Genomic DNA, 20,032 nt, shown 5'->3' on the forward strand with positions numbered 1-20,032 from the left:
CTTTATCGTCATCATAAGTCCGTGGCTAATCAGCCATAGGGCAACAATTTAATTTGTTGGTTCTCCGATTCACCTCTTCATTTTTTTTGGATGAAATGCAAACAAAAAAAAAGATTCTGGTTCTGAATCAACTCAAAAATGTTCATATGTTGCCCCCAACAGTTGTGGAAAGTCCTTTTCTGCCCATATGTTGTAGTTTTTCCATCTATCAATGCAGTGGTTTGATTAAAAGTTCAAAATTAATTGTTTAAACTTTTACCCCAGCCTGTGTTGACTTCATGGCTCCAATCGAAGCATTTGGGGCTATACTAGGATGCCTAGACCTGTTTTTCTTTCTTTTTTTTTTCCCTGTTGCTTCATTTTTTTTTCTGAAAAAATCTGAGAACCAACAAATTAAAGAGGTGTGGCCTTTCAGAATCATAAATGTGCATACTACAATACAATAATCATCTGCCATATATTGACACTTTTTCGCACCAGCATGTTACTTGTAACCATCATTTGACAAAAGTCATGCGCATCAAAAAGTGTTTCTACATTTTCTGTCAAATGTTTCCAACCACAATAACTGCCAAAACAGCCAGAGAAAAAAACCCAAAAAAAAAGAAAAAAAAAAGTCAAACACAACAACAACAACATCAACCTGCATGATTTCACCATGTATGGTAAGAGTACCACATAACATGCAGGGCTCGAAATTAAAGGTGGTGCAATGGCCACTGACCACTAAAATTTAGGCTGGGACAACTAAAAGACAATTTGGGACATTTTTGGGAGAGTAGAAAATAATCAACATCAGAATGTCAGCCCTTCTTTTGTTTATCAGGCACACGTCCCGGCTTTTGGATTCCGGAAAATTCCCCCCAAATATCCTGTCTACTCTGCAATTATAGTGTGTTTGGAAGTGAACATACTTCCAAAAACAGGTTGGGACAGTTCATCCTCACTTCGGGACAAGTGTAATTTATTTTTGGGACAGTGCTGGGACAATAGGAAGAAAATTAATTTCGACATGGTGACTTTTTTTTAAGGTCTACAAATGCAGCATAAGCAATTCCTGAAGTTTGCACACTTCAGTTCTAATACTAGTACTTCCACAGGTGTTTTTGATGCAGTTCTAATGGCAGTCTCATCATAACTGGCAGAATAATGGGAACTGACGTTACCCACTGACATGAATAAATAATGAGAGAAAATAATTTCATAGGGGCATTCAGGCACACACTATAACCATTGTCCATTCTTACCATCACAAAATTAATGTGGTGGTTAAAATATGCTACCAGCAGTCCAGTTGTTGAATTGAAAAAAATGTTGCAGATCCTTGCACCATTTAACATTCATAATTTACCATTGAAAGAAATAATCATAAATATCTTCTATCACCTGTATAGCACAAATAAATACATGTAAAATACAGGTTTCTTATCATGTTAATGTTACACGCGACATTTTCGGCATGGATGTGAATAAACGATACACTGTCTGTACCTCATGGTTACTTAGTACACATGCCATGTCAGCAAAAGATGCCTATCATGACAACACACTCAATATTCTTGTTTTTCACCAGTTTCCTATTCATACATGATTTAATCAACCCATATCCTGCAGTGTACCTATAAATACATGATGTCTCCCTCTCCCACATGGATGTTACATGCTACAAATAGCAGTATTCCAACCAAGACCTTTCAAATGCTAATTGGCCTACTGAGGAGACTGGAATTGTTCCTCCAGATGTGTAGGTGAAGGATGCCCGAAGGAAGATATAACGTGTGCATTAAACATTACCGGTAGCATGCAAAGCCGGCACAAATTCTGTGAAGCCAGCCACATACATGATACTAGTACATGTAGGCATCACGTTAAGGGTTAACTGTGGATTTGATTTCATTGTTTGGCCACACCAATTTAATTTGTTTGCTCACAGATTCACCCGCTTCGTTTTTTTCTGATTTGTAAAAAATTTAAAAAAAAACATTTCGGCCTCTGAATCAACTCCAAAATATTCATATTTGGCCCAAACAATTCAGACTCTGATGTTACAGTTTTTCCACCTATCAACGCAACTTGTTTGATCAAAAGTTTGAAATTCATTGTTTGAATTAAAAACCAGCCTGGTATGTTGACTTCATGGCTCCCATCATAGCATTTGGGGCTATCACAGGATGCCTAGGTCTGTTTTCATTTTTTTTTCCTGTCGCTTCATTTTTTTCTGAAAAAATCCAAGAACCAACAAATCAAATTGGTGTGGCCTTAACATGATAAATTTGATAAACCCAGTTTTGGCAATGAGGCGGTATACATGTAGTTGGTACAACCACCCATCAGTCTAAAACACCACCAAACATGTACAGTCTGTATGTTGTATAACAGTTAACATTATAGTTGTGGTCTATCCACCAAACCATGTTTCTGATACATTCATACAACTGCCTTCTACCAGTCTCCTTTATTATATGGAAACAATATAAACAGGATATAGAAACATGACAATACTGGTATCTGTCTTAGATGAAAAAGACTGCCAACATGGACACTGTTGCAGGATGTCCATGCGTGTACACATTTACCACATAACAAACGTACAGCAAAAACATCTCGTCGTATCCAGTGTTAGAAAATACCCATCTGCAGTCTGCATTTTGCAGAGAAATTTTCAATGTCGCAGAAGAAATTTTAAGCACTGTAACCTGCAATTTTGCATACTGAAGAAGTCTTTCAAAGTATTTTGCAGAAGAAAATTTTGACATTCTGCAATATTGCAGAACATTGAAAAAAAAGTATTTCGACCACTGATATAATATGCAAAAAAATCCAAGGATGGTAATAAAACGTGTACTTTTGGTCTAAAATAACATTGTGTTCTTCCATCTTCATTCCTCTTGGTGTAACAGACTCATAAATACATTATAGGTCTGTTTTTATTGTTTTTGCCCTGTTGCTTCATATTTTTTTTTAAATCCAAGAACCAACAAATCAAATTGGTGTGGCCTAACCACTACTCTGTGTAAAACTGGTGAGAACCCTTAGCATGAAAGTTCATCTGTGTTGGCACAATTTCGTGTAAGTCCCATTTCCGTAGTCTAAGTGTTGGAAGTTAAAGCTTAGTCTTTGTTTCATGCTGGTGAGAACCCTGTTCAAAGCATATTCCATAATGGAGATGCTGCGATTCCTGAATGGAACAGTAGTAAATTGGTTATATGAGAAACACACTTCTTCCTCCAGGCCCTGTTGCTTCATTTTTTTTAAATCCAAGAACCAACAAATCAAATTGGTGTGGCCTAACCACTACTCTGTGTAAAACTGGTGAGAACCCTTAGCATGAAAGTTCATCTGTGTTGGCACCATTTGGGGTACTAGAAAGTCCCATTTCCATAGTCTATGGGAGTGTTCCAACAAGTGTTGGAAGTTAAAGCTTTAAGTTTTTGTTTCATGCTGGTGAGAACCCTGTTCAAAGCATATTCCACAATGGTGAAGCTTTGATTCCTAAAAAGGAACAGTAGTAAATTGGTTATATGAGAAACACACGTCTTCCTCCAGGCAACCTCCTGATCAAATTTCACTCCAAGACCCAAGTGATTATTTCTGGCAGATCAAAGGCTGACCTTCATTACCTGAGCTGCAGGCTACGTGTGAGAGTGCCAAACACGTCAGCCAACTTGTTGGACTCTGGATGGCCCTGACATGGGGCCCAGTATGGGTAACAAGTTACCACAAAGTTGTATTGTAGTAAAACGTTGATTGAACTTTATTCCAACACACAATTTACAGAAAGAATTTACAGAGAAAATTTACAGAGAGAATTTACAGAAAATTTACAGAGTGATCAAATTTTCTGCGACCACTGTCGCCTTCATCAGGAAAAAAGTTCAACGTTTTACTATGATTACAAGCAACACAGATGAACTTTCATGATAAAGTTGTATTGTTTTCTCCCCATTAACTGGCCTTCCAAATAAAAAAGAATAATCAAAGTGGATACTTTAATTATTAAGGTACGCCAGTGAATTTAAAGTTAATTATGTTACACACGTAAATTCAAATGTTCAAATTATAGCATGATTTCTCAGTTTTCTTACAAAAGAAGGTTTAATTCTCTGGCTGTATTTGTATATTTGACACTTGTTTATAACTTTTGCAATGAAAATTTGCTGCCTAGTATCTATCTGTTTCCAAAAATATGTTGGTGTTGTTTCATATCCTGAATGCTAATGTTGTCCATGCAACCACCTTTTTTATTTTTCAAATCAGAAAAAAAGGGAGAAGCAATACAATTTGGTAACATTATCAACTATGACTGGTGGTACAGTCAAAAACTAATATGCTTTAAAACATTGTTACTCCTAACAATCTATCTCGCTGATGGGCCTTTTTGAATTTCAACTGAGTAGTCCTCTTAGCCAACCAAAGGCTTTTGTTGCTGTATGTATTTAGCATTAAGGAGCACTTGCATCTACTTATAATACTATAGAGCAGTACTTAGGTGCTGGCTGGAAACAAGAACCCACTCAACAAGGTAAGCTCATGAATATTCATCAGTCCCATCTGATTGGCTACAAACTAGATCATGCCAAATAAGGTATTATCATTAATATTCACAGATATGCAAAGCAGTCTCATTAATATTCACAGACAAGGAGAGTAAACAAAGAATTTTGCAAAGCAAACTGACAGAAACAGTGGAATTTTTATGTTAGCTGTACAGAACCATGGAGTTAAAACCATTATTGATTTTAACTCTATGATAGAACTGAGGGAGTGATGCAAATACATAGAAATATATCAGACATGAAAGTTGTAACTGGCAAAATATGTTGCTGTTTTATCATCTGCATGTGGCATTAGCCCATCATAGTATTGACTTCCAACTTTGTCATTTACTAAAACCACCAATGAAAATAGTCAGATACATGACAGAATATGCAGATGGAAACTGTGGTTTCTTGATAATCTCTCATCCTATTTTAAAGCATAGATACAATTGCATTAAGAAGCTATCTGCACATGTTCATTGCACAGGAATTAACAGACTCCATCTCAGCATGTTTCTTGTATCCAGAACCGTGCCTACCTAGATCTATGCCTGAATGGGTTGTATTGAAATTATATCCAAAACAGTGCCTGAATGCTGTTCAATGGATTGTATTCAGAAGCGTGACTCCTATCTAGTTGTGTGCCTGAATGGGTTAAGGTTAGGATCAGGCAATGGTTCTGGGTAGTCTCCGTGTATCCCAGAACATAGATTTGCCCAAGGCGCAGTTCTGGATATGCATTAGACTATCCAGAATCATGCCTGAGCATGGTTCTGAACAGAGCATGGTTCTGAACAAAGCATGGTTCTGAAGAAAGCATGGTTCCAAATAAAGCATGGTTCTGAACAGAGCATGGTTCTGGATAAAGCACTGGTTCTGTACACAGTGTTCTTCTTTATGTAAAATCCCAAACAATTAGTATCAGGCTGTGCATATTAGCACTTTGGTGATTCCTCTTGTCCTGTAGCTGCTTGTTCATCCTTCATGTGATGTCCTTGGATACTGCTTGCAGAGCTTTGCAAAGTATTACCTCCAAAGATTGGTGCAGACAGTGGAATGCATATGTACTCTAATATCCCACACAAAATCAAATGCTAATGGCCAGAGATGACAGGTGACATCTTAGAAGATAATACAGTTTGCCTGTGCCTGTGTTGAAAATTGACCACACAATGCAATAAAGTACAGGACTCTCATGCACTCACTCACTGTTGCTAAGGACTGTTGCTAAATTTATGCTGCGCATGAGATTTAATAGCACATATACTATGATACTATGTAAGGTAATCGTTCGGCTTTAGTTGGTTTGTCTGAATTCAAGGTTCAAGGTGGTTTGTGGAGAGATAGTATTTTGTGTTGCATTCTATGTCCAATAAAAGCACTCTACACAGTTGAACAGTAATAATGTATCTTGTTTCATGCAATAACTTCATATGTTATTTAATCTCAAAATTTTATCCATGACTTTTTTTTTCATGCAGTTGTGATACGTCACACAAAATACTTAAGTGAAAAAACCCCTGGGGCCTCACGCATACTGCACCTGGTAAAATGCCCTGAACAACAAAGAATGGGTTTGTGTGCGTAAATAGACGCCAGCTCAGGTGACCTCTGGCCTTGCATATGTGAGAAGCAGGCTGGCTTATCTGACAAGGTAAACATTCCAAATACCGTCAATCATCAAAACTCCAAAGTACAGCCAATGGCAGCCAAACTTATCTAACAATGGAGCTGTAAATTATACAGTGTTCAATGGTCACTGGGATTCAGGGAATTTTGAATAAAATTCCCAGAAAAGTTTTCTTACTGAACAACTTTTGTGGGCCGCCTGCCTGTTGTACATTAACCGAGAGGACAAGCTAGGCCGTACTGAGTTGCCCCCTGTCATTGTGTAAGATGTATGCAAACAGAGTGTAAAGTTACACAGGCCAGGTGCAACTGGATAGACCTGTTTTCACAACACCATAAAGGGCCTGTCCTAGACAGGATTAGTAGTGCCCATTTCTGGTATGCATTGTTCTTCTGTAACTGAGACACCAAGGCTGCATATCAGCACTTAAAGTGGGCAGCCTTCAAGGATTCTGTGCTGTTTTATCAACAGTCTTTGATCTAATGGGGTTTGTCACTTTGTGTGCATTGAATAGTAATAAAGAGGGGCCTTTCTCCCATTTTGGTCACCTTTTTAAAGTGCACAATGTTTTGAAATTACTTGTATACAAGCCAGTGTTATAGGAATACTATCTGGGAGAAAACCATGATGAAAGTGTTCAATCCATGTGTGTGGATTTACTGTAAGTTTCATATATGGTATTCTCAAACCATTATATTGATGCAAAACAAACTATGAATAGGGTCCTTCCAGTCCAGTACACAATAACTTAATCTAGTATCTTTGTTCCTATGAATTAATAATTCATAAGATTCACATAAAATCCATTCAACCGTTCCATGGTTTGGAAAATAATCAGCAATAACATATTCTACACAACACAATCACCATGAAAAATTCATAATTCCATTGTTAAAAAAACACACAAACTTCTGAGAAACGAATTCAATTGCACTACGTTAAATTTGTATACAATCGCTCTGTGAGCTACCACATTCAAGAACCAACAAGTCAGAATATTTGAGCTGTAATTTTCTACATGAACAATTCCTATTTGATACACACTTATCTGTCTTACGTGGCTCATACCTGTTGCCATGTTGTCAGTACTCTCACAATAGCCCTACATTATCATGGACAAAACTACATGGACTGATTCAGTAAATCATTGCTGTACAATTCTTATCCAAAAATAATTTACGCCAACGTTATATCAAACAAACGAGCGATCGTACTTTTTTATATCATCGAATCATTTTAGTGATCTTACCTTTCAGCATAATTCAACGCTAGATCAGATCCTCACACCCCTGAAACAAGAAAAACACCACATTTACAACGCAACTCAGCGTTAGGCAAACAAATTCTGTGGAGGCGCTATCAAGTCACACCTACTGTGTCCTAGAATGCTCTGATCAAACAACAGAAAACAAAGAAAAGCAGCCGGCGCGACTGATTGGACGCGACAGCGTAACAATACAAACATGTGTTGTCGTTGACCGACTCGGTGTTTGGAAGCGTTGGACGCCAAAATATACTACACCGTCATACACACATTTTCGAAATTTCCGCTAGTTTTTGGTTCAAGAAGTTGCGAACTCTCCCTTCCGTTTGTCGTTCGGGCTTCGTCCCTGACGGCTTTGATTTTGAAATCAACATGGCGGACGCCGCTGACGGGCATGCGCAGTAGGTAGGCATTGTTAATCATATCTAATTTGCATATGACCGCGGGCATCGAATTTCCGATAAAAACAACGTCCCTTGTAAATCATCGGAATTCTCCCGTATAACGCTCCGTAGTGCAGTTGGCTGACTGATACTAGATCTAAGTAACACCAACACATTACCACATGCACACCGTAAAGCTAGACAAAACAAAAGCCTGAAAGAAGTGCTGAGACACTCACAGACCCAAGCCGCGCCAACCGCCACGCAACAGACACAGTCACACACCCCTGCGTGGGCCCCACGTACATTCTAACGTGTCAGTGCGGAGGTGGCTTGCATCTTATCGACATCCGGACTCAGTGTGAACCCACCAGACATCCGCCAAACGGAACCGTGAATACCACATTGAACCCCTGAACCAACTCCTTTCCGTACTCTAAATATTAGTCTAATAGAGTTAAACCCAAACCCACACGAGACTTCTCAACCCAAACGGGTCCACTCGAGGTTTACCAGTAATAGCAGTTGTCAAACAACAAATCATTCATTGCCCCGTAATAATTGCACACTGGTGCAGCACAACACTAAGGATACTAGATATCTTAGTAACAGAGAAATCTTAATGCCCTTCGCAACTGTATACAAGCAAGTACACCCGGGTACCTGTAGTTACTGTACCTCAAAACTTTCCACGGGGTTTCCCGCTACGTTCCCCTGTCAGCAGGAACGATAATAACAAACAGAGTCCGGTATGGCTGTCACGGATTCGGGACGTTCCTGTGTTGACACCGTCCTCGCAATCTTGTCAGCGTAAAATTGGGTCAACAATTGAGGGGAAGACAAACAATCTCCTCAGCGAAGTGCATACTGCCGTTGCATGCTCTCTCGGCTTTTGTTGTTCACTCCCCGTGTTTGGGTAGTGTTACCATTCCTTTGCATTCGTGCAAAACGCTGTGCCATCTTATGTAATACGAAGCCCATAAAAGTTCATGAGAGCTGATAAACTACATAATAAAAAAAGTTAACTGTTCTCCATTCTTTCTCAAAGGAAATTGACTCACCGTAATTTTCGACCGAGTTCAGCTATCTGACTTTAAAGTGCTGTAGACACGTGTTTTTTTTACCCACGTGTGACGTTAGCCCTGACCAAAAGTTCGTCGGAAGTCGGTACCGCCCCCCGTCCCGGTTGAGAGAATTCGAAGGTTGGAGTGCCCTGATATAGTGGCTTCCTTCTCACTCCTCTCACAAAATACATGTATACTACCAATGTTCAGAATGTTAAACCCCTTTCAGACACGGTGTGGGCCCCTCACTACTAGCGCAAGAAATGCGTAAATCACCACATCCGGAGTCACCGGCCGGTCAACCTATCAACCACCCACACGTGGGAACACTACTGGACGAACCACACGCTCCAGCAATCTACTTGACTGTGTGAAGGCTAGAACTGAACGCTATAAGAACAGTAGTATCCCATATATATGACATCGCTTTTAAATAATCATATATGAGCACATAATTGTTATCTGTATGTAATGTCTGTTATGTGAACGTCAAAGAAATGCTGTCCCTCCTGTAGCAATTTTATAAAATCAATCAGTGTTTTCGATCTTAATGTGTAACCAAGTTTTTAATGCTAGTAACTGTAAATAACTTTGATGATTTTTATTGTATACTAATGAATTTTAAAATGAATTAATTGTACAACAGGATGTAATTCAGGCTGTGGCTGCAAATTCCTTGTTTTACCAATAAACCACTTGATTGATTGATTGATTGATTGATTGATTGATTGATTGATGACGGTGTCAACTGCCGAAGAATGTGTCAGGAAGAGGAAGATACTGTCCAGATCAATTGCTGACGTTACAAGTCCACAAGATCACGTGATTGGCCATTCAAGACTGACGAAGGCTCCAGATACTAGTAGTCAGTGGAATTTCTTTCTGTGTTGCAACGCATTTCAGCTCTGTACTACTAGTATACTGGATTAATCTCGCTGCACAAGCAAGGTCCACATTTGACTGCATTATTTAATCATTCAGCCAAGCTTTTTCTTGAAATGCTTTGTGGCTTGATAATGCAGTTATCCCGAAAATTGCTCCCCTTCCACAAATGAAAACAACGAGAAAACTATCGCTGTATGAAACGTAAACGTTCCAATTAACTGAATGCCACTTGCTGTCCGCGGTTTATTGGCCAAAGAAAACCTAGAGTTCTCAGAGCCATACCTCCGTGATATATTGTTATTTTTCCATGGTTATATCTAATAGTATGTTGAAACGTTGCTTTTGCAAGCAGACGATTTAGCCCTGCAGCCTTAGTTGTACAACCGCCATGTAAAACGAAAAAGCTCCTCAGCTAAGGCTGCACCAGACGCAGGAGAAAGTCATCTCTGGAAAATTTCCAAAAATGATCCACGACCGTTATTACATGTAGGTTCAGTGACAAGACGCAATAGACAGGATCAAGGGTTCAGCGTAAGGGCCTGGGCCAAACTCCCCCCGAGCCCCGAGTACTAGTAGTCTCCCTGTAGCGGTAATTTAGACCGGTGGGCGACGGGCTCTTGGCTGTCGAAGGGAATTGCTAGCGGCCCGAAACGAGTTTGGCATCCAGTGTACGTTGCAACCAGCAACCAAGCTAGCCTGTGGCAACTTGCCGTAGGCTGGGTTATCACATAGCCACACTGAACCAGCTTTGCATGTAACGACTGGGTAGCAGCCTGGGGTTTCGCGGCTGCCATGATAAAAAACAATAAACAATCCTACGAACAATCTGGCATGCTCATGTTTAGCTATCAGGTGCACGGAGCCAAGCAGGTTTGCTGATTCCACCAGCAGACAATCAGCCAAATAGGCTTCTAGCCGCCAGATAGTCTGCAGTCAGTAGAAGAAATAGGCAGCTGTCGCATAATATTAAACCAGGCAGGCTCGCTGCATGCAGCAGGTTATTGGACGTACTGCAGCCGAATCAGGTCAGGTATTCAGAAGTTAGAAGAATTTTGGATTTGTACCAGTCACAGTTAGGACTTGCTACAGCCAGGCCAATTTGCAACAGTCAGCTGTCCGATAACAGAGAAGTCTACCACAACCAGCAAATATGTATGTAGACTAGAAATGTAACATTTGCAAGGCAAATGCAGTCGTTTACTTTCACATGGTCTACCTCACACTTAACTGCTCTGTTTAGTCTAACTCAAAAACATTCATGTATATGGCCAGGGCCTCCCCAACTCTGTTCTGCTACAACATGTAACCCAACACTGCTACAGTACTAGTTACCATGGTGACAGACGTATGGTCCAGGTCATTAACATTATTTGTCTGGAGAAGAAGAGAAAGAAGAAGAAACTGAGCAAAAACAATATACGGTTTCCTAAAGCTACAAATATTGGGCACTTTTTCTTAGCACCGGTTGCTCAGTATCGAGATTTTGCCGCTGTCCACATGTTGCTGTTGTAATTAACAATAGGCAATGTGTGACCTCGCGAAGATTATTAGCATGATCTTCGTTCATCGCAGTTTTGTTGCGTCTCTCATTTTGATACATAATGAATTGTACAATGCGTAAATAAAAACCCAGTCAGTGTAGGCTGATTTGACCCCACAAAAAGGAGGTACAGTACTAGTATAATGTGATGTTTTTACCCCCCCCCCCCAACACACACATTTTTTAAACTATTCTGTTTACACTGACTTATTATTGTTTGTACTGTGCTGCTACTCCGCATGTCTTCTGAACTGGTTGAATAGTCTAGACAATGATTGTTTTTCGATGCTTTGTTCGGGATCACACAAGTAGAAGGATTTGTTTTGCAAGCTGCTACAAAGATCCGCACGGATTGGAATGGCACATGTATATGGATAACCATGCCATGCACGTTTCAACAAAGACGGCATCACTGTGACAAGCAAAACGGAGGTATGGAGGCGAAAACAGGGGTGCCAAAGAATTCATTCGAATTTTACGTAATTCACACGAATTTTACGTAATTCATACAAATTTTACGTAATTCATACGAATTTTACGTAATTCATACGAATTTTACGTAATTCATACGATTCGTTACAAGAAAACATTAATTTTACGGCATACATCCATCACTCGGAAACATACTATCGGATCCTTACTAATTTGATGATCACGGCACAGGTCATCAAATTAGTAAGGATCGTATGTTTCCGACTAATGGATCGTGTGTATGCCGTAAAATTCGTATGGACTTCTTGCCAATCTTGGCACCCCTGGAAACCATAGAGGCCATTCTCTGGACACCGTATCACGACAGCCACGTCGGCCCAGTTTAACCTCACCTGACACGTGACGCCAGGAGTGGGCCACATATGCCTGGAAGTCTGTGCCGCCCATCGTCCTAGTTAAGAGTAATGCCAAATAAAACGGGTTATTTGGCATTTACAATCTAGAACCAACCGCCTACAGGAACGGTCTCAGAACGCCTCCAGTGCCTTTAGTTTTGCTCTTATTTTGTATTGTCCACGTAGATTGCCCAGTATACGGCAGTGTAACATACATATAGCGAGACACATGGTAAATCTGTTGACGTGAAGACAAGTAAGACAAGTAAGTTGTCCCTGGTAGACACATCGTGACCTAAATTGACATTCATGTATTGCTCTTAACTAGAGAACTTGTACAAAAAACAACAACTTGTAGCATATTTAACCATGTTAATATAATAATTATTGTAGCCCGGGAACAATCTAGAACCATCGTTTCCATCCACTGAGGGTCAGAGGGCAAATAAAATGTCGCCACCGCAATTTGTTAGGTTTATCGTAATTGTCACCTGCTCGGTTGTTTCAGTAGAGGCTTAGCCACCGATCTTGTACCATTTGGAAAGGCACTTTGCACGACTTTCCTCACTTAACTCAAGTGAAAATGATGTATTCGTCCTCTGTGTTCATGGCGGCATAATATAAGTTGATGTAACTTAAGTGTGCCGTCACCATGTCTAGCCATGAAATGTTTGAATATAAAAAAAGGCTGAGGCACTTTTTTCCGCTATGGGGCTGCACAGCTGCAACTCGTTAATGTGTTGCCAGGAAATACATACCAGGAAATCGAGAAACGCTTTCTAGGAATCTGGAATCATTAACTATTCTCGAAGGTTCTAAAGGTTGACCTCACGTCACCCTTCCGGAAAGACAGCTGAGAAGCAGACCACCTGGTTCAAAAATGGGGGGGGGGGCACCTGTGGGGAGCCCGGTGGTTGTCAATCAAATACGCACAAGAAAAACTCACCTTGTAGCGTGCGGCTGGAGTACTAATCAATCAAAACGGACTACGAGCTGTACCGTGTATATTTCGTGCAGTTGTGTAATCAGTCGACGTTGCGTGCCGTGGTATAAAGTCCAGTCATGTGAGTTTGCCCAACCGGCATTCGAGGACAAACACACTTTGATCTTTATGCAGCACCCCGCTTATGGTATGTGGGTGTGTGAGACGTGTGAAACGTAAACACGCAAGAACTCGGTAACTACTGAGCCAAGGAGGCTTTTTACCCTCTTTGTGCCGAGCCAAGAGAAACACTGACTAGACGCTTAGATTTGTGTTTTTGTGCCGCTTCAATGTTGGACTTCATAGACAACCCTATTAAACGTGGTTCCCGACATAGCCCCTGTTGCTACAACCCTCCCAAAAGATTAGTCCATCAAGCCAGAGTTTTAAAAACCTCCGTGGATGATGGCCAGACACACGCACGCACGCACGCACACGCACACCCATACATACGCACACACACACACACACACACACACACACTCACAAACACACACACATAAACACACCCACACACGTGCGCACTCACTCACACGCACGCACAAACACACACACACACACACACACTCACAAACACACACACACACCTTATTTATATGCCACAGCGAGTTGGGCCACTGCGAATTGTCGTAGATTGCATCATCCTGTGAAAGAACATACAGCCGGACATAAACGTTATTTTGGGTTCTATAAATAAGCGGCTAGGGTTGTTTATACCGGGCAGGCTGTTGCCGGATCCCAGACAATCGTCTGGTTTGACGCCAGATACTAGACCCCCGTTCATACCAGACTTTCAAAAACCAGTTGAAACCGCTAAACAATTAGCGAGGGAAACCCGGCTAAAACCTCTAGCGTTCATACCAGACTTTACAGAACCGGTTTTGTAAAACTGATGATCCTGTCCGGTGAATATCCAATTAATCGACCATGACTGCAGTTTGAATAACCGTTCCTCCCGTTCTTCCGAATGTTGTCCTTGGCCTTCTTGTATGCCGTCTTCACTTGTTCTTTCCCACCTGTAGTTTTTTATTAGAGAGTGCATACTTTTCTCACCAACTAGAGTGGTGTAACCACCAGTCCTCAAAGTGGCTCAAGCTCACTGGCGGTTTCTGTCCAGGGAGAGAAATGTTTTGATGCGAACATTAAACGTGGTCATGTCAGCTTAAACTCACACACCCCTTCTGATGAAAATAAAATTCGACCCCAAATGTGGTAGTTATAAAACCATGTGTTCAACATAACTGTTGAGAGGCCCAGCCGTCCTCAATGCCACCCGAGTGAAAACCAGCTGCAATATATCTTTAGTACGTGCTATATCATGCCGGGCGACTGTTTACAGTCCAAACCTCTCGCGCAGATCAATGGGCGCCGACCCAAGCCTTTGTACTTTACCGACAACAGGGGCGTGACGTTTTCGCTCGCTTTAGCACCTGGGAAAGTGGCATGCCCGTAGCCGGAGGGGGGGGTTGGAAGAACCACCCACCCCCACCCACAGCACACACACAAGGCTTAAGGGTTCACTTTTTCTCTAAAGTAAAGGACCAAGAATTCCTTTAAAGATGGTCTGATTCGTATCACCAGCGGGGCCGGAATCGTAGAAAAACTGCTCGCTTTTTCATTAAATAAAAAGTTATGTCTGATCTTTCCCTTGAAACCCTCTCGAAAAGGCAGGAAATGCCATTTCAGAGGGTTCAATTGTCGACAACATTTTCCGGGGAGCATGCCCCCGAACCCCTCTAGAACCTCGGGCCTCCGGCGCTCGCTGGTCCCCCAGACAGTGGGAAGACCCCCCCCCCCCTTCAAAATCCTGACTATGAGCATGAATAGTACATGCTATTGTAATAAATCCTTACCTTCAGTTTTGGGTTGACATCTGAGACTGAAGTTTTCATCTTTCTTCCCCTCAGAAGAAACAAAGCACTGAAATTCAGCCTAAGGGTTGTAATTTAATTTAGACTGAAGCTTGTATAAGTTTCTATAAGGTCCCGCCGCTTAGCAACAAAATGACTGGAATTCAGCCTCAGGGTGGCAATTTGAGACTGAGATTTTTGTCTCTCTTCCTGCCATTTATTACAAGCAACTAGTCACTGATTTTCTTCTTAGCCTCAGGGTTGTGATTTGAGACTTAGGTTTTGATATATCTTGCTGTCAGAAGTAAGGAACAAAACACTACCTGTGAAGTCAATCAGGCTGAAAACCACATGACATGTTACTTTGGTACGTCCATGAAGGTTAGACATCCAGGTAATACGATACGCCAAAAAGCAGTTACTCAAGCAACTGGATATGATTTTAGAAATGATTTTCCACAATCATATCCAGTTGCTTCAGTTACTCAAGCAACTGGATATGATTTTAGAAATGATTTTCCAAAATCATATCCAGTTGCTTGAGTAACTGCTTTTTGGCGTATGTTACTTTGCTTTGACAAATTTAAAGCGGCAAGGCAGCGGTTGTGACACGCTTGTCTGACTCCATTGAGGTTTTGAAAGACCTCATTTTTTCTCCCTATGTGGTCGTTCAGGCAAGAACAAAACCGGTTCCCAGGGTACTTACCATTCCAAGGCGACCTACTTTGGCCTTTGTGCTTTCGAGTCGACTCGCTGGAATGACGAAGACAACAGTGAACACTGGTTGTTGTGCTAATACGACAGTCACATGTAATCAGCTGACTCATTTGCATACCGCTCTCCAATGAACCAGGGCTCGAAATTACAGGTGGTCCAATGGCCACTGACCACTAATAAACATCAGAATGTCAGCCCTTCTTTTGTTTATCAGGCACACGTTCCGGTTTTAGATCCGGAAAAGGCCGCCCGCATTTCCTGTCTACTCTGCATTTATGGTGCACCTGGGTGTGAACGTAAGCAAAATAAAGCTGATTTCAAGCTGAAGTCATAAAATTCTTCCAACAACAACAACAAAAAAAAAAACAGGTTGGGACAGTTCATCATGACTTCGGGACAGTGCTGGGGGACAACAGGAAGAATTGTTAATTTCGAGCCCTAGCTGTGAACCAGCTGTGCTAGGCTAGGAGTGACTAGCATGATAAACAGTTGTGTGAAGGGTGTGAGTTGCAATCTTAGCACAATAGGGATCAAACCGGCGAGGAAACTATTTCGAGCTACCTGAGACGCGTAACGCAAACTCTGCCGTCCGCGGTTTTAGTGGCCCCTCTGGATGTTGGGCGGCCGGCAACCGTAAATCAGGCTACCAGACGCTCTGGGCTTTTTCAATCGTTTACAACAAACTTTCCTAATGGTATCTCCATTCGGATCTTTTGGTGCCTGCAAGACAGTATCAATTAGGCAAGACAATACCAAATCGGCCTGGCAATATCAAATTTGCAAGGCAGCATCCATTCCGCTGACGAGCAAAAAAAGGAAGCCCTATAAAATGTCTAAGACACGCCAAAAATTAAAGCAACCGAAGCTAAACTCTCCTTAGAGAGTACCCTAAAGGCATTGAAAAAGACAACAGGGTGCCCGGATACGTGTGACCGCGAATGGCCTCAAATTACTGTATCTCGGGTGGGCGGGGTAGTTCTGTACCCCCTGAAACAGGCTCAAACCGGGCCATGTCTACTACTACTACGGCAAGTATCGCGCTCTGTCTAATCTCCAAGCAGATCTATCAGTGGCTGCAAATTGGTCGAGAATCAAATTGTATCCATTTGCCACCGAAAGCAAATGGATACAGTCTGGCAAATGGACACAGTCTGGCAAATTGGTACTGTCTTTGAAGCCACCAAAAGCTCGGCTCGGGGATTAGTTCTGCTGTATAAGCCTTCCTTTGGCATATTGAGCACCTCGTAGTCGTTGATTAAGAATGTCTAGGCGTTCGGGCTGGTGAATATTCTTTCGCTCGGAGGCCTGCTGGGGTTAAAGTGTAACCACCTTGTAGGAGTTTAGCTAAAACATTTGGCATGCCATGAGTATAAACTTGGTCAGCGAAGTGCTGGGCGTTTAATGCACCCAAGGAAATATTGATAATGATCAGCCCCCGTTGCTCTGGATCCCAACAGCCATTAATAATGATCGGTCCCGTTGCTCTGGATCCCAGCAGACATTGCTAATGATCGGCCCCCGTTACTCTGCATCCAAGTTGCCATTAATAATGGTCAGTCCCGTTGTTCTGCGTCCAAGCAGCAGCCACTGATTGACAATGATCGGCCCCCGTTGCTCTGTTTCTGAGAGAATAGAACGCGCACGCACGACCGTACCAGGGACTGAGGCAGGTCCTGTTGGAGCTTTACCGCCCCAGGGTATTCCCTGTCTAGGCGTATCTCGCCATCTGGACAGGGACGCTGGTAAAATTGTTTATACATGCCAATTATAGCATCTGGCTTCCGTGAGGTGTTTCATGCGTACGTGTTGCTCACACAGAAAAAAAAAAACGAACGAATCCGGGTCGTGAAGCATTTCAAGGCCGTTCAAGCAAAAGACACATGATACATTTAGATCATGCTGGGCTCTGAGACCGACGGCAACACCAAGTAAAAGAAGAACACTGTAGATATAAGACTTCTTCGTTCCTTGGACCTGAACTGAGTCAAAAGAATAATATAAAGGGGAAAAGAAGATCAACAAAAGAATAACCGGACTCATAGCACAAACGTACATCGCACGCAATAGAAGCTGCAGGTCGGTGTTAACTGTACTGGCTACCTCCTGGGGAGTAGGTCCCGACTTGGAGAGTGATGTGTCATCGGCGAAGCAGTTGATGTTGGAAGTACATGGGAGGTCAACGTTGAGCCTAGTGTGCTATGGGTCTGGCACCCAGGCTACAAAAATATGAATTCCCAGACATTTCTGTCATGAACTCGTGGTGACCTCTCCACCTCAATTTGTCATTATGTCGGCTGCAGGTGACACTTTAGTTAGTCACCCGGGCTGTCACACCATGCTCTGCCGTTCCACCAAATAACGCTCTGGGTTCTACCGTATTTATAAATTCAAGTCACGTCACCACGCTGTGCCGTTGTACAATGGAGTTGGTTGCACCATGGAGGTAGAAAACTCTATGGTTGCACATAGGAGGTTCCTATCAACCTCCCTGGTTGTACATTGCACTGTGCATGATTGGCTACCACCCCCTCCCCTATTATATGCCCCGAACAGGCCAACCCCTCCCCTGGCTGCTATTAACGATCAGTCCCCACCTGGATAGTTTCGAACCGAAAAAAAATATATTAGGAAGAAAACGGCGACAAGGCTTTCTGACAGACAGCCGCAATCTATTATAAAAATCTGCAGGGGCCGACTTCCGGCTGTTGTGTAGTTGGAATCGCGTAGTGCCAAGTCTTACTCACCCCTGCTCAGTCACAGTCCATGCCCGCCAAAACCTCTGTCAGACGACACCTAGAGTTCAGTCAACATTGAGACGTTCTGTGCAACCTGAGGCGGCGAGGTCAAAATCAAAATGGCGGAAGGAGAGGCGACTCGCTCTTCCGGTGGGTGGGTAGTCCTCGCGGCCCAGGAGGTCGCGAAATTTGCATAAAATTTGCATAGATGTCGAGCTGAGGACCAATGAAATGCTCGCACGTCTGTTGTTCAAACAGACGTGACGTGCGGCACTATTAAAAGGGGCCCAGGTTGGGGGGAGAACTGATCTACGTCAATTTTTGGTGTGCCGTTGTCCTTGTTTAGTTTAACGTCTAGCGGGGTATTAGGTATTAGGGCCACTACATAATATATTGTTACCCGTGCCCTCTTGGTGATGGTTTTGCAGTAGGGTCATTGTCATTAGATAGCTCAGGGCTCGAAATACTGGGTGATTGTGCACCGCCCTAGTGCACCCAAATTTGGAGCTGGTTTGCACATGGTTCTTTTTGTTGGAATTTTGCAGCGTGTAGTGTGTTTCCTTTTTGTTTTTTTTTTACACTGGTATTTTTGGGCGGGGGGTGATTTGGATGATTTTCTTATTGTAGGAATGTTTTTTTAGTCGACAGCCCCCCCCCCCAAAAAGACCAGTGCAAAAAAGAAAGCCCGATAAAAAACATAAAACACGCCGACAATAAGCCAAAAACCCAAACCCCTGCTTGGTTGGAGAGTACATCGTGGTATTAGTATCTATCTGAGTTATATAGTACACACCCGCCTGATTAACAACAGATGGTGGGGCCGGAAGGACACAGAGCCTTGCAGTTGCACCGGGTCTTTTTCCAGATTAACGCGTTCCACTACCAGGCAGGGGAGCCGACAAAGGCTGAACAGAGCTGTGCATTATGACCGGATGGGGCACGGCACGGGACGGGTTTATATACCTTTTTATATTGCGCAGGGAAATGTGCGGTAGCCTCCAAACACATTCTCGAGGGCAAAGGGAGTTGTAATACTGGCCACCTGTAACCGTTGAGTCGCTAGTCTGACTACCAGACTAGCTAGGCTGGCTATATGTATGAGAATATTATGAGGGAGTTTGGCCGCCTCGGGGTTTGACTGGAAAGAACCCACCTTAATTTCAGGCTTGGGCGGACTGACTCGCCTGGCCGATTTTACTCTCCTTTACGCCGAATTCGATGATGGAGGCCAGCATTACTCTCCAAGCAGAGGTTTGGGGGTATTTTTTAGCGTGTTGTTAGGCTTTTTTATCGGGGTTTCTCTTTTGCACTGAATGTTTTTCCCACTAAACCCAACAAAAAAAATTCAGTGCAAAAGAGAAACCCCGATAAAAAAGCCTAAAAACACGCTAAAAATACCCCCAAAACCCAAACCTCTGCTTGGAGAGTAGGCCTGCATGCCCTTTTTCGTAAGGCGTAATCAGGCCTTTTTATAGCCTTTGTAATCCATAGGCAGCCTCCTAAAAATCAACTTAATTCGTAATAGAATATCAGCCGCAAAGCGTAAAGTCGTAATCAGCCCTGAGATCGGGAGCGAAAATTTTGCGAAATTCGTAACAAATGCCCCCCCCCCCCATG

The 20,032-nt window shown here is 42.4% G+C and overlaps 1 protein-coding gene across 13 annotated transcripts in view; it reads right to left on the bottom strand.

Annotated features, from left to right (window-relative positions):
* LOC109462739 (proteoglycan 4-like) overlaps window positions 1-18,573 on the bottom strand; it is a 36,498-nt gene extending 17,925 nt beyond the window's left edge. For 5 of the 13 annotated variants that reach the window (XM_019759307.1, XM_019759296.1, XM_019759304.1 and 2 more), the window contains exons 1-2: window positions 7,703-7,843; window positions 7,418-7,457 (exon numbers count right to left, since the gene is read on the bottom strand). In XM_019759307.1, coding sequence (XP_019614866.1) covers window positions 7,418-7,427 — 10 coding nt within the window. In that variant the 5' untranslated portion in view covers window positions 7,428-7,457; window positions 7,703-7,843. Of the gene's footprint in view, window positions 1-7,417; window positions 7,458-7,702; window positions 7,845-8,054; window positions 8,079-8,121; window positions 8,277-8,493; window positions 8,741-8,876; window positions 8,897-15,669; window positions 15,724-18,424 lie in introns of those variants that run through there. The other 8 variants (XM_019759303.1, XM_019759305.1, XM_019759297.1 and 5 more) reach the window with 7 other exon arrangements.
* Between the last annotated feature and the right edge of the window lie 1,459 nt (window positions 18,574-20,032).

This window comes from Branchiostoma belcheri, unplaced genomic scaffold, assembly GCF_001625305.1.
Source record: "Branchiostoma belcheri isolate BF01 breed outbred unplaced genomic scaffold, Haploidv18h27 scaffold12, whole genome shotgun sequence".
NCBI lineage: Eukaryota > Metazoa > Chordata > Leptocardii > Amphioxiformes > Branchiostomatidae > Branchiostoma > Branchiostoma belcheri.